The sequence below is a fragment of the Rhincodon typus genome, chromosome 7 (genome assembly GCF_021869965.1).
Source record: "Rhincodon typus isolate 14 chromosome 7, sRhiTyp1.1, whole genome shotgun sequence".
NCBI lineage: Eukaryota > Metazoa > Chordata > Chondrichthyes > Orectolobiformes > Rhincodontidae > Rhincodon > Rhincodon typus.
In genome coordinates, this window is record NC_063338.1 from 56,281,270 (window position 1) to 56,297,299 (window position 16,030).

General features: G+C 39.1%; 1 protein-coding gene across 6 annotated transcripts in view; it reads right to left on the bottom strand.

The window, feature by feature from the left end:
* The window catches only part of LOC109936409 (prolyl endopeptidase FAP-like), a 76,802-nt gene that overhangs the window by 1,966 nt on the left and 58,806 nt on the right, over positions 1-16,030 (bottom strand). For all 6 annotated transcript variants that reach the window (XM_048598801.1, XM_048598800.1, XM_048598799.1 and 3 more), the window contains 4 exons: positions 13,332-13,431; positions 4,607-4,671; positions 3,057-3,129; positions 2,639-2,712 (listed from right to left, as the gene is read on the bottom strand). In XM_048598801.1, the coding sequence (XP_048454758.1) occupies positions 2,639-2,712; positions 3,057-3,129; positions 4,607-4,671; positions 13,332-13,431 (312 nt within the window). The remainder of the gene's footprint in view (positions 1-2,638; positions 2,713-3,056; positions 3,130-4,606; positions 4,672-13,331; positions 13,432-16,030) is intronic.

Genomic DNA, 16,030 nt, shown 5'->3' on the forward strand with positions numbered 1-16,030 from the left:
AGTCTGACAAGGGAGGGGAGTGGAATATGTGTCTGGTGGTGGCATACCCCTGGAAGTGGCAGAAATGTTAGCTAATGATCCTTTGAATATGGATGCCTGTGGGGTTGTAAGTGAAGACCAAGGGGGACCCTAGCACCGTTGTGGGAGAAAAGAGAAGGGCTGAGTGCCAAAGTGTGGAAAATGGGTCAGACAAGGCTGAGAACCCTGTCAACCACAGGGGTGGGGTATCTTGGTTGAGGAAATAGGTGGACATCTTGAAGGCCCCCCTTGACAAAATTGGCATCATCGGAACACATGTGACAGAGAGACTGGGAGAACTGAATAGAGTCTTTGCAAGAATCAGGGTGTGAGGATGTTTAGTAAAGGTAACTGTGGGAATTGGTGAGTTTGTAGTAGATATTGGTGGCCAGCCTATCCCCAGAAATGGACCAGATGAAGGTGAGAGCAGGGTGGAAGTTGGAAGTGAAATTGAAGCGGCACTGATGATGTCGTCGATGTACTGGAGAAAGGGTTGTGGGGAGGGACCCAGAGTAGAATTGGAACAAGGAATGTTCTGCGTACCCAACAAAGAGGCAGGCTTTACTGTTCCTGGCCAACATCTCTCTCTCGAGTTTGCTGCAGTGCTCCAGCAAAGCACAGCACAAGCTGGAAGAAAAGCACCTCATTTTCTACTCTGGTATCCTGCAGCCTTAATAATTTTAGGGCCTGAGCACCTTCTTCCAGGTGCTTACCCCAACTCCCACGCATCAGGTCTTGTCATCACAACTACCATATTAGCAGCTATTGATTTTCCAGGTTGACCTTTACCCATTCCTCTGTCCAACTGTTGTTCTCTCTCTCTCAGCTTCGTTCCTACTTGTTGTTTACTCCTTTCCCAAACCACCCTACCTCACACCACCACCATCACCCACTCTCAACCTCCTATCTTCAGCATATGTACCACCTCCTCCCAGCCATAATCAATTCTGAAGAAGGATCACTGGACCCAAAATGTTAACTCTCCACAGATGCTGCCAAACCCTGCTGAGCTTTTTCAGCAATTTAACTCACCATGGCTTTTTTTTTTTAATTTTAATTTGACAAAACGCTATTCTTAAAATAGCCTAGTACATATTTGTACCTTGATGTATTAACTCTGGGAAGGAACACCTATGTTTTAGAATGCCATTTTCTGTCATTGATAAGAATTATTACTCACATCTATTTTTCATTGCCTTAGTATTCATGGGATGTTTAGGTGAATAGTTTACAAGTGCTTGTGTTATTGATAAGGAAATATAACATTGTTTGTACGACTGTTCTGCACCTAAAAGACTAAGTGATTTTTTTCATAATGGAATGAAACCTTGGGGGTTGAGGAAATAAAAAACATATATTTTCCTCAGCCTACATGCCTCGAGTTAGCTGGTGGAGTGAAAGCAGGTGACCCTCACTTGTAGCCAATGGAAAGGTTTAGTTTGGGTTACTGCTTAATAAGAGATGAGTGGGAGTTAGAATTAAGGAATAAAATTTGGAAACACAATTTTCTTCAGTATAGTTTCACCACTGATTTTGTAGTGAAATTCTTCTGTGATATAGTTCAACATAATGCTGCTTCAGAGAAGAAAAAAGGCATAATCTGTGCTGCTAGCACACAAGGAATCCTCGGCTTTGTAGGATAAGTAGCTATCTTCACAGCTTTTGTTAAGTATATAACATCTTTCTGAATATATTTTACTTGATTTGTAAATACTGGTCATTCATACCTAGTGAGATCAGGCACAACTGAGGATCCTACTATTATAAATTAAAAACTTGTAACTTATCTAACTAAATGAAAAGAGTTTTATACCTCTTTTCCAATAAAATCTCCACTACCTTGAGATTGCTTTTCTTAGAACAGAGAAGGTTGAGGTCGACATAACTGATATGCATAAAGTTATAACGAGACAGAAGTGTCAAAAGGGGCACAAATTTAAATCAACTGGTAGAAAGATTAGAGAGGGGATGAGGAAACAATGTTGTACTCAGAGACATGGTGGGGAACTGAGTCTCACTGCCTGAAAGGGTGGTATAGGCAGAAATTTAAACAAGGACTTGGGTGACTACTTGAAAAGCCCAAATCTGCAGAGCTATGTACCTCATGCAAGAAGGTTGGATTAGGTTGGGTAATTCTTTGCAGATTGATATAGACATGATGGGTTAAATGGCATATGTGTTCTAAATTTTCTGACATTTCTATGAAATTAGTGGAAAATCACAGCTCACAGCACAACTCTTAATAACGAGAAATTGTCTATTAAGGATATCTGCAATATTAACACACCATTATCTTTTCAGCAAGATTCCATGAGTTATATTTTAGAGTTTAAAGGTGTTAACGTCAAGAGCACATTGCCTGAAACTGTGCTGGAGGGAGATTCTAATGGGGTGTTCAAAAGGGAATTTAACTGTTATCTGAAAGAGATATAGGGGAACACAGAAGAATGCCAGTAAGTGAAATACATATTTGGACAGTAGGAACAAATACGATGGGCTAACTGGCCTCTTTTTGTCCTGTAGCAATTCTGTGGTTCCATACTATAAATAATCCATATCAAAATAATAAGGCATAAAGTGCATTAGGTGACATTTTTGTAACTGCTAAGCCTTAACGTACCATTGCGTGGAAATCTACTTCTTTATTAACAAGAGCCTTTGAAATCTGTGCTGCTTGCTGGAAATGGACATTATCTGAAAAACAAAGTGTATTAGTGAAATTATATTCCACTCTGCTTGATATGTTATAGCTAAAGCAAACAAGTTACATTAGCTGTAAGTGATAATTCCAGGTGACACATTCAAAAAATCTGTCACTGACATAATGCTTACCAAAAGATAATGCATTAAATTGAACAAATATGCATCCGTTGATATATACAGACAATTACTCTGATGTTTAATAGGATGTCTAATGTTTCATAATGAAGTATTATTGCTTGCTCAGTATTTGCCCTGCAGATTGGTTTCCTATCTGCAGTTAAATATAACTGTGATTTACTTAAGATACTGGACAATCCAGAATCTATCAAGCTCACCATCTGCTGTCCCGTGGATGAGGAGGTAATCAACAAGTTTGAATTTGTCAGCTCTTTCGATCACAGTAGAATTCTGGGAAGCAATTAAAAGAATTAAAGAAAAACTGCTGAATTAGAAAGTGATGACTAAGAACAAAATATTAAAAGAATTACAAATGTTTTAAAATTTAAAACTTATTTCTCTATTAGACCAATGCTGTATAAAAAATATCCAGGTTCATTCTAGAATAAACATTTTTAAAGGTAGCTAGGTTAGTTTATGATTTTGTGGCTAATGCACAGCACACAAAATATCGATCTTTTACAAACACAGTATAATGATTACACATAATTAAAAATAAATCCAGAGGGAAATTTAAGATATTTAATTGGGTTGCATGTATTAACACAGAATGGGGGTTGGTTGAGTTCTGAAGGAGAGTCACTGGACTCAAAACATTAACTCCACTTTCTCTCCACAGATGCTGCCTGCCCTGCTGAGTTTCCCCAGCTATTTATAAATTTGTGATCAGTTAGCTCAGTTGGCTGGATGTCTCATTTACAGACTGATGCCAAAAGCCTGGGTTCAATTCCTAAATCAGCTGAGGTTACAATGAAGGAGTCTCCTTCTCAACTTCTGTCCCACCTGAGGTGTGTTGAACCTCAGGGTAAAGCACCACTAGTCGTCTCTGTCTATGGTCTGGTAAGTGGTAACCTTACCTTTATACGTACTGAAGTGTAATAGCGAATTTGCAGTTAGTCATCTTTAAAAACAAAGGATTAACCAGAAATTGAATAGAAAACTCTTGTCTCATTTTCATATGGTCCATCTCCAACTATTTCTTCCTTGACTTTCCTGTCTCATTTTTTTGTGATTGCCTATGTTCTAATTACTCCAACATCTATCTAGATGACACTTCCTCATACCCTACTTCCTTGTGAGGAATCAATTACATTCTCTTAGCTTTTCCATTTTGTGTTCTGATGATGGGATCTTCCACAACAGTACACCTGAGATGTTTTCTGGTTTTCTTAACCGAGGAGACTTTTCTGTCATTCAATCTCTCCTATCCTTCACTGTATCATCGACTTTCTTTTTGTTCCTGACCCACCTGCCCATTGCTCAAAGCCTATTACATTTCTGAAATAAAAACAGAAAATGTTGGAGATATTGTGGGTACAAGATACTGAAGTGATACTGATACAATCAGCCATGATTGTAGTAAATGACAGGCTGAATGGTCTATTCCTATACTAATGTTCCTCGGTAGTGAAACCAATAATGCCAAGCAAGATGTAGCCTATTTTTGTTTTGGGCTCATTAGTTGCTTTTCCATTGTATCCCATTCGCAATTACATACTCAGAGAAAGACAAACTTGGGATAAATTTTACCTAAACACTGTTGAAAAATTGACAGAATCAAGTACAAAAATGCTTTTGCACTCATCAGATTTACCCTATACTGAAGTCAGGAGACAGTAACAATGGACAGATGTAATACCAGCATTTCACTTGATCCTATGGATTCCCAGTCTGAAGACTAATATTACATTCACTCAGTGTGGCTTACCTTGTAGAACTGAAGGTTGTCGTTCTCTGTTGGATAGCCCATGTAACGTTCAGTATACATACTATCTGTAATGTTTGAGGCACAGAGAATTTTCATTCAAAGAATCAGTAAAAAATATACTAAAATTTATGAAAATCATTTCTTCTATGGTTCAACATATATCATTCAAATAAACAATTTCAATGTCTATGTTGACTGCCTGTGTATTGTGTTGTGCATCTCCTGACCTTTCTGTCATTCATTACAACAGGTCATTACTTTCGGGATACGGTTATTGTTTCTGATACACCTGATTACTCATTGGATCTCTATTTGAAAAAAAAATCAAATTAGTGTTCTTGTAGCACAGTGACGTGTCTCTATCCCTGAACTAGGAGACCTAAGTTCAAGTCCCACTTTTTCCAGAGGTGCGTCATAACATATCTGAACAGGTTGATTAGAAAATATCTATGAAGATAACTTATTACAGAGGGTTAAAGGGCAGAATCAATCTAGCTGAGAATAAGGAACAAAAAAGGTGCGATCTGTAGACTACACCAAACGGTGAGAAGCACGTAGAGGAACAAATCTGCAGGAAATTACAGAAACTCCAACAGTATAGAATAATTATAATTGGGGACTCACCTACCTCAGTGTAGATGGGGCAGTATTGGAATTAAAGGACAGAGACAGAAAAACATTCCTAAATTGTGTTCACAAAAATTTCCAACAACAATATGTATCCTATAAACCTGGAAGAATGCAGTTGGACCTGGAAATAAGGTGAACCAATTAGATAAAAATGGGAAATAATCTAGGAGATAGTGATAGTCACTGTATTATAAGCTTTAGGATGATGACAGAAAATGACAATAAGCAATCCTGAGTAGGATTAATTAACTGAGAAGAACAGAGTTTAACAGATAGACTGGAACGTAAGGCTGACACGAAAAAATGGAGATGAACAATTGGCTTCCTTCAAAGAGGAGGTGGTTTAAGTCCATTCAATGTATATTCATTTGAAAGGGAGAGCAAACAAATCCAGAGTTTCTTGGATGTAAAAGGAAATAGAAATTAAAATAAGGGCATGACGGCATGGTTTCCATATGATGTATGTGGACTTTCAAAGGCATTCAATACAATGACACACAATAGACTTGTGAGGAAAGTTTCAGGTTATTGATTAAAAGGGGAAGTACCTATGTGGATATGAAATTGGCCTAGTGATAGGAAATGGAGCGATGGTCATCTGAGACTTTTCAGGCTGGAGGAAGGTTTGTAGTCGATGTTATATGGCATTGGTATTGGGTCCTCTGCTTCAAATTACATACATTAATGATTTAGATCATAGTATGCAGGGAAAATTTGGAAAGTTTACAGATGATATATAAAATTTGGAAGCATTATAAACTCTGAGCACAGTGTTGTGCTCCAGCAGGACATAGACAAGCTAATGGAGTGTGCAGATAGGTGGTAGATGAAGTTCAATGCAAAGAAGTCTGAGGTGAAGCAATTTGGTAGAAAGGACATTGACAGACATTTAAATAGCGGTACTTAAGGGAACAGAAGAACTCGCATGTATATGTACATAGATTACTGAAAGTGGCATGGACAGGTGGAGACAGCAATTATAAAGCATACAGTATCTTGAGCTTTATTAATAGGGATATAGCATACACAAGCAAGGAGGTTATGCCGAAATTTAAAAAAGAAGACTCTTGTTAGACTTCAGCTGGTGTATTTGGTACAGTTCTGGGCATCAAATTATGAGAAGAACATGAACACTTTAGGGACAATGCAGAAGAGATTTACAAATATATTTTCAGGGACGAGAAACTTTGTTTATGAGGATAGGTATGATATTAGGACGTTCTCTGTGGAGAGAAGGCAGCAAAGAAGAGATCTGATTGAAGGTATCACAGCCATAAGAAGTTTGGATTAAGTAGATAAGGAGAAATGGTTTCCACTCATGATAGGATCAAGGAAATAGATTTAAAATGATTTGCAAGCGTCTGCAAGAAAAGATGTTTTCATATTTGGGTGTGAAATGTACTGTGAGAAGTGTGGTGGAGGCAGCCAAGAGGGCTTTATCTCTGTTCAGATAATCATCCAATGTATCTGGGGAAAAGACAAATGTCACTAAGTTATAATTCTCATTGGATAACTGATGCAAGCACGAAGGGCCAAATGGCTTCCTTCTGTTACATGATAATTTTGTGTTTTTGTTGGATTGGTTCTTCAAATCATGTTCTCTTTTTGGCTTTACACAAACTCAAAATTGTGATGCCTTACATGGCACCTGAATTGTCCAGCTGCTGTTAATTTGGCTCAAATTCATATCTTTCAGTGGATGGTTGCTTTTCTTGATCTATTCCTTTGACATGGCTTCAGACAACTACATTTTACCATTTTTAGCTGATTTATATTTTATAATGCAAAACAATTAATACCTTTTGCCTTATTACACTGCACAATCTTAACAAGGCATTCTGCTTCACATTCACGTGCACCTAATCAACACATGCTGTTTTGATTATAGTTCATGTTGTGCTGTTTCTTTGCTGTTAGGAATTGCAAACACAAATCTAATAACCTTAGAATTGAACTAACTATTGGTGATGTAACCACATGAAGACTTCAGCTTGAAAGCAAATTCCCTATTTTGACAGTAGTATTATCCCTTTATTTTAAACTGTATTCCTGTACACATTTGTGAGATTAATTTGATACAATATTCCATATTTTCTTCAGCATCTTGTACATTTCAATGAGATCACCGCTCATTCTTCTAAACTCCAGAGAACAAAGGCCCAATTTATTCAGTGCCTCATTTATAAACCCTTTTCCCAAGGACCAATCTTGTGAACCTGTGCTCTACCACCTCCAACGACAGTAAATATTTTCTTAGATGTTGAAAACAAAACTGTACAGAGTATTCCAGTAGTATCACCAAGTACAATTATAGTCAGATTTGTTTATTCCTATATTCCCATCTCCTTACAATAAAGGACAACATGTTAACAAACTTTCTAATTACTTGTTGCACCTGCATGCTAACTTTCCATTTTCCTTGTAGAAGCTCACCCAAGTCTCCCTGAACATAAAATCTGCTTTTCTATTCTTCCTCAACATGTAAAGTATGAAACAATGGATTTGCCTCTTGGATGTTTGTGCTGTTTCTTTCCTTAATCATACAGTCATGAAGTCATAGGACTGTACATCATGGAAATAGACCCTTTGATCCAACTCGCCCATGCCGGCCAGGTTTCTCAAACTAAACAATGTGTTTGGCCTATATCCTTCTAAACCTTTCCTGTTCGTGTGCTGTCCAAATGCCTTTTAAATGTTGTAACTGTACCTGCATCTATCGATTCTTCTGGCAGTTCATTCCATATACACACCTTACTCTGTGTGAAAAAGTTGCCCCTTACGTGTCTTTTAAATATGCTAAATGAAAAATAATTTATCTAGGTGAATATTACTAGCAGTAATATATAGTCTTATCATCATTGAGGCAGCTGCTTTGGTGGCAATGGCAGTTCTTTGTGGACACTGTGGTGGTTTCTAGTGGTGGTCTGTTTCAGCACTTTCGGCAGCATGGCCTGGGATTCCATCGGTCCAGGTCTGTGGCGGCTTTGGCCATGACGTTGTTTCGGCCTGGCATCCAGCAGCCTGGCATTCCTTTGGGTGGCTTCTGCCACATCTTCCAGACTGGGATTGGTGATAAGTTATGTCCTTGGGGCGGCTTCGGGATTCTGCGGAGTCGTGCATCCTGAAATTCCAGCGGCTGGTATGGATCCCCAGCTTTGGTGATGAGTTTGGTCCTTCCGGTGGCTTTGCGCAGAGTCGTGCGGCCTGGTTTTCCAGCAGCCTGGCATGGCGGTCTTCTTCTTCAGGGGCAGCTTTGTCAGCTTTCTGCAGCGGTACTGTCTTTTCCTGAACCCAGGAGCCGTGAATTGAACTAAATAGGCTTGGTCTTTCTTTTTTCTCATCTATGCCTTCTGTTCCTATTTATTTGTAGGACATGGGCATCACTAGCTGGCCAGCATTTCTTGCCCATCCCTAGGTGCCCTTGAGAAGGTGGTGGTGAGCTGCCTTCTTGAACCGCTGCAGTCCTCCTACTGTAGGTTGACTCACAATGCCATTAGGGAGGGAATTCCAGGATTTTGACCCAGCAACAGGGTTGGAAGGAACGGCAATATATTTCCAAATCAGGATGGTGAATGGTTTTTGGAAGGGAACTTGGAGGCGGTGGTGTTCCCATTTATAATGCTGCCCTTGTCCTTCGTGATGGAAGTGGTCGTGGGTTTGGAAGGTGCTGTCTGAGGATCTTTGGTGAATTTCTGCATTGCATCTTGTAGATAGTACACACAGCTGCTACTGAATGTCAGTGGTGGAGGGAGGGGATGCTTGTGGATGTCGTGCCAATCAAGCGGGCTGCTTTGTCCTGGATGGTGTCAAGTTTCTTGAGTGTTGTTGGGGCTGTACTCACCCAGGCAAATGGGGAGTATTCCACCACACTCATGACTTGTGCCTTGTAGATGGTGGACAGACTTTGAAGAGTCAGGAGATGAGTTACTCGCCACAGTATTCCTAGTGTCTGACCTGCTGTTGTAGCCAGTGTTTATGTGGTGAGTCCAGTTGAGTCTCTGGTCAATGATAACACCCAGGATGTTGATAGTGGGGGATTCAGTGACAGTAACACCATTGAATGTCATCGGATTGTAGTTAGATTGTCTCTTATGGTCGTAGCCTGGCAGTTGTGTGGCGCAAATGTCACTTGCCGCTTGTCAGCCCAAGCCTGGATATTGTCCAGGTCTATTATTAATATAGGCATCATGATATGGCGATGCAAATACTTCTCACTTTTATTTGTAAAAAATGCTAGTGACAATAAATTACTATTCTATTCTATTCACTAATTTTTCATTATATACTAGAGAAATGAAAGATGAATTTATGTACTCTTTGTAAAACACATTTTATGTAAACTAACTTACGTCCACAAAATCAGACTTAATGGTTTTCAAAAGCACAATGTGAAAATGTAACGGAACATAATATAAGGCAGCACATTAGCTTAACAGAGTGGCATGGTGACCCAGTGGTTAGTACTGCTGCCTCACAGCACTAAAGATCCGGGTTTGATTCCAATCTCGAGCAACTGTTTATGTGGCGTTTGCACATTTGCCCTGTTTCTGTGTGGGTTTTCTCTGACTGCTCCAGTTTCCACACACAGTCCAAAGATTGGATTGGTGGATTGGCTAAATTACCCTGCAGTGTCCAGGGATATGTAGGTCATTTTGTTAGCCATGGGAAATGTAGAGGAATGGGTCTGTGTGTGATGATCTTCAGAGGGTTGGTGTGGACTTGTTGGGCCGAATGGCCTGTTTCCATGCTATAGGGATTCTATTCTATCAGAACACTAATCAAAACCAAATTAAAATGCTGTTTCTAAACAAACAGCAAAACAATTCAATAGTTCTAATAGGATTATAAAATCACTGATCGTAGCCCAAATCCTGTGATCAGATGCAAAATGGAGGTATGTGCTGAATGTAAACTATATCCCTCCCTTTTTCATCAGCTGCAGCATTGGTGATTAGATTGGAGTGACTTTGTGGCATGTTTGATAAAGGTACATCTCTGCTGATATCACAAGTTGATAACATGCCTCGAGATCGGTCTTCTCTGTAAGAACAAACTTCTTTTAACCATCTGCAATATTTTCAGTTGCTGATCCCCACCCCATACTCCTCTTCTTTAATATGATGAACTGGTAGCTAACCTACCAATCAAAGCAGGCAACCATATAACTCATTAGTTGGCCATCAGTTCAGTCTTCTTCAAAGCTTTCAAGATGTTCAGTCTTAGAGATTTTATTGGCAAAATGAAAGCTACCACAAATTTTTTTAAAGAGCTCCAAACCCACTATTAGACCCACCTCAGATAAAGCTTATTTACACAGCACTAAAGTGGATTTTGAATTTACCTTGACAGTTATAAGGGCTTGCATTGACTCAATCTTTGTTTGAAATGTTTGATTCAGTGCCCCATTTGTTCATTTGGATGAGTGAGAGCTGTTAAGAATATTAAAGATTTCTTCAACAGAGGACAGTTGGCTCAGTTTGATTGACTTTTTTTGAGTATATCAACAAAATTGCTGGTATTATTTTAAGGGCTTTTGGGCCAACACATAGTGAACAAATTGCCCCAAACTATTGAACAAGGTGATGGCCTCTGAAAGCCAGATCCCCTTTCTTGGCTTCGAACTCCATCTGATCACCCCTGACATTAGGATATAAATCTTTTATCTTCCCACCATTAGATCCCCTCAGGAATAAACTTTGGTCTGTGGTTTTTAAGATCCAGAACCTGCCAGCCAGCGGCTCCTAGAGACTTGTCACACCTGCCGAGAAGCCTGATAGGGTTGGAAATTCACCTATGTGCTACCTACCAATTCTCAATCAGCTGATAGGTCAGGGTATCTTGTGAGTGGGGATGCCATGCTAGTCACCGTGTAACACGGTCACCGCTGCACTTGGAAAAAGAGGGAAGAAATTCTCCACACAAGTCCTGTCATCAATGACTGCATTAAAGCATACTTAAAATTATCATGCACCTTCTAAATATTACACGAGAGTTTGGCAACAACGTTTAGGCTTATCTGTCAAAAGGTTTCTGATTCTAGACAAGGCACCGTAATGGCTCATGCCCCCTCTGAGGGCCTGCAAAACCAGAGGGTATAATTTTAAGGTGAGAGGCAAGAGATTTAAAAAGGGACCTGAGGGCCAACTTTTTCACACAGACGGTGGTACGGACATGAAATGAACTGCTAGAGGAAGTGGTAGCTGCAGGCACAGTTACAACAGTTAAAAGACATTTGGATGGGCACATGAATAAGAATGGTTTAGAGGGAACAAAAAGACAAATTGCTGGAAAAGCTCAGCAGGTCTGGCAGCATTTGTGGAAAGAATTCATAGTTAATGTTTCGGGGTGAGTGACCCTTCGTCAGAAATTCCTGCAGACAAATAGGACTGGTTTAGTTTGGGAAACCTGGTCAGTATGGACAAGTTGGAACAAAAAGTCTGTTTCTGTGCTGTATGACGCTATGACTCCATCAAAATTATTGAGTTTAACATCCCAACCCCTGTAATGGAGTAGGCAAAGGCAGGATTGCCGAGTGAGCACTTGCTACCTTCACTCTTATCCAGGGCAAATAAAAATCCTACAAGGTGTAACCAGGGTGAGAATCACAGAAACAGGTCTCATCAGCCATTCTTAGATTCTTAAATCTTCCCCATCTCCATTTTACACAGATGGAGGTATGAAAATCCCAGAGTTGAATTGAAATGAAGAAAATATTAAGTGGCACATGATTTAGGAGAGAGAGAAGTACACCAGGTTCGATTAAGAAAAAAGGAGAAAGAAATAATGAGAGTTTATATTGATTTTTAGGGATAAATGTGAAGGACAGAGTGATCTCACTTTACAGTAAAGGACATGCAATTACAATGTTAGTCAATTGGGGGAAGAGAGAAAAGTACTAGATTGAGCTGGGGAGGAAATGAGTGAAGTTGAATGGAAATGGAAGATCCATGCAGGGTTGAATTAAGCAGAGAAAAAGCAGAACACTAGATCAAATTATAGATGGAAATGGGATCTGATATGAAATTGAAGCTGTGGAAAAAGAAAAAGTGCCTTTAAAGGAAAAGTGGGAAAATTGGATGAGGTATTACATTTCTGTGAACTAGGTTCGAACGAAACAGGGTGCACCTATAACGTGATTGTGGACATGTTGAAGTAGGATAGTTGCATTAAGACTACTTTTCAGAAGCAATAGCACGTTAAAAAGTTATATCCCATGGCTTTTACATATTCCAAGATACAAAACGCATCAGTTAAAGTATAAAAGTTCTGAAAATTAATAGAATGCATGAGTTAAATATCAAAATTCATATTTCTCAAGAGTTCACAGGCAGGATTTTGGCTTTGGATTGACAGCTCAATTTGGAGGGCAAATGGGAATTACAACCATCAGCCAGTCGTGATTTTCTCTGAATTGGCCAATTAATGGCCAGCGGGTGGGCTGAGTAGAGGCTACTTCTGTCTTGAGCTGTCTTCTCTGCAGCGGCAGGACCACCATTGTAGGTGTGGCAGGGGACCCCTGCACAGGGCAACCTGAGCTTGAATTTGCAGCCAGGTAGGTAGAGGAGGCTGGGGCTGGCAGCTCACACCTTCAAGCTCTCACATCCCTGAAATTCTGCCCCACAACTTTTGATCTTCCCATGAATGCACTATCAATTTTTTGCCTTCAAAATTCAGACATTTAATAAGATAAAACTTTCATGCAAGATGTTTCCCATGTCCCCATCTTAAAACAAGTGAAAAACTGCTTGGTATACAGCTCAAAATGCAAATTCATGTAATTGCTTGTTTTTGTAAAATATAAGCTTATAATCAGGGCTGCTTTTGGAAGATCATCAGCTTTTGTTAAGTTTGTAGGTTGCAGAAACCTTATTGAAATATACAATCATATCTCCTTATCTGGTTAAATCACCAAAGGAAATTGAAAATGGATTCTTTTTTTGGCACTAACCACTTAACCAGATGTCACCAGAGAGATCAGATGTAGATTACATCACCAGGTACAGGCACAATTCTTCATTCAAGTTTTAATTGTATATGTATATTTACTGGGCACATAAAAATTATTAAGATTTTTTAAAAAATTATTAGAACGTACCATAATATGTCCAGTTAGACACGGGGGCAACCGCAATTCCACATCTGAACACCTCACTGCCAGTTCCAAGTACCATTGATGTGACATATCCTCCATAAGACTAAAGATGAATGAAAGCAATTGGTCATATTTGAGTTATCATATATTGATTGGTTGAGTGCAAATGAGTCAGTGAATCCTTACATTTGTCAAAGACAGATGAGACAAACAAAACTCTCAAACAACAACAGATTCTTCGAAAGCTTGACAGGGTGGATGCAGAGAGGTTGTTCCTCTTTGTGGGGCATAATCTGCAAGTAAAGGGTCACCTGCTTAAGACAGATCTGAGGGACATTTTTCTCAGTGGGTAGTGAATCTGTGGAATTCTTTACCACAAAGGGTTTTTGAGACTGGATTGTCAAGTATATTCAAGACCGCTATTGATAGATTTCTGATTCAGAGAATCAAGGTTGTGGGATAAGGCAGGGAAGTGCAGTTGAGGATTATGAGGGTCATCCATCATCTCATTGAATGGTGAAGAGATTCAATGGGTTAAATGGCCTACTTCTGCTCCTACATCTTATTGTCTTAGTATATTTGAGATAACTTTAAAAAAGACAGAAACTCTGTAATCCAGCCATTTGTCTACTTTTTTGCTTTTATAAATGCTCATAGATCTGCTGCATATATCCAAATGCTGAAGTTTCAGTAGTCAAAATGTTGCACTGATCAGACTTTGGGGCAAGTTATTTTTCAAAACAGCAGAGTTTTGATTTCAAAAAGTTCAACTTGAGTGCAACTCCATTTTTCTGAAGAGGCTGGCGGCAGTCATGGAAGCAGATAATCTTGGTGTCTGAGGACCAATGCCCCCAGTGTTTCTGTTCCTCCAAATGAAGCAGGCATTGTGGATTGATGCAGAATGACAGTGTCACAGCTACTTCTTGGACCACTGTGTTGACATGAATAATGATTTTCTGGGGTCAGATCTCACTTATCTCTAACATAAATAAAAGCCACGAGCAGATCAATTTTTCCCTAAGTTATTTTATTTGGATAACTCAGTTTGAGTACAGTCTCACTCAAACTAGAGAAATTTGGCATGGCACTACATTTGAAAACTTGACTTTGTTAAGAGGTAGATTTTTTGCAAACCTTCCGTAAGACTTAGTTTTGCACAGCAGAATTACATGGAGTCATTTGAGGTCAGAGAACCAGAACCCCAACTTGAATCAACTGCTGATGAGACTTTGTGTCAAATTTGAAGAAGTAGAAAATGTACGGTACTGTATAAGTGCCTCACTTATTTGAAAATGCAGCCTTTTGAATTAAGATGAGATTAAGCAGAAAATGAGGAAGATAATAACTGACTTCATGAGGACATTGATTGGTGGACTTGATAGATACATGGAAGATGAAATACAATCCAGAAAAGTGAGGGATGATACATTCTGTCAGAAAAATAGGGGGAAAATATAAATGCTGACTGGAACAATTCAAAGGAGGTAAAAGAACAATGAGAAACAAAAGCAGAAGTTGCTGGAAAAGCTCTGAGGAAGGGTCACCGGACCCGAAATGTTAACTCTGTTTTTTTCTTCCCAGATGCTGCTAGACCTGCTGAGCTTTTCCAGCAACTTCTGTTTTTGTTCCTGATTTACAACATCCGCAGTTTTTTCATTTTTTAAAAGAACAGGGAGACCTGTGCGTGTCTGTGCAAAGATTAACAAAACAGTTTAAATTGTAGATGAGATCCTACATTTCATAACTATAGATATTTAGTATAAAAGCCATGAAACTATGTTAAGCTTATACATTTGGCCCTAGCTGGAGCAACGTTCTTCTATGCTTTAGTTGTGCAGCAATCTGCAAGTCCAAAGCAAGGCTCGCATGAGGCTGCTTTTAACTTCTCGTTATGCATGGGTGGACAAAAAAAAACCTGGGTCTCCATAATTAAATTGCCTGCACACTCACAAATGAATTAAGCTGGAGACTCATGTCTACTTCTGGACACCAGACATTTGGAATAAATTGAAGTCTTTGGATAGTGCACAAAAGAGATACACTAGAATGGTTTCAGAGATAAGAGATTACAGCTACACTGAGAGACTGGAGCAACTGCAACTGCTCTCCTTACAGTAAAATAGGAAAAGCAGACATATGATTGAGGTATTTTAAAATCATTATGATTTAGAAAGAGTAAATCAAGAGAAACTCTGTCCAATAGCTGCAGAGTTGATAACAATAGGTTACAGATTTGAGGTGAACATCAAAGGAATCAGGGGTACATGAGCAAAGGTTTTTAATGCAATAAGTGTGTAACATATGGAACTCGTTGCCTGATATACAGGTGGATACCAATTCAATAATAGCATTAAAAATGGGATGGAATTAAAAAATAATGTTTAAAGAGGAAAAAAAAATTTGACATGGAGAATGACTGGAAAGTAGAACTAACTCAACTGCTTCTTGAAAGAGGTAATATAATAAGGATTGCCAAATAACCTTCTTCTATGGAGAGAGACAAGGTTACTGTTTCAGGTCAATAACTTTTGATAAGTATAACGTGCTCTACTGTGAGGCCATCAACCTGAAACACTAACTCTGTTTCTCTCCACAGATGCTAAATGATGTGCTGAACCTCTCCATCGTGCTTTGATCTCATTTCACATTTCCAGCATCTGCAGTATTTTGCTTTGGTCTCCTTCTGTGTCATACCTCAATTC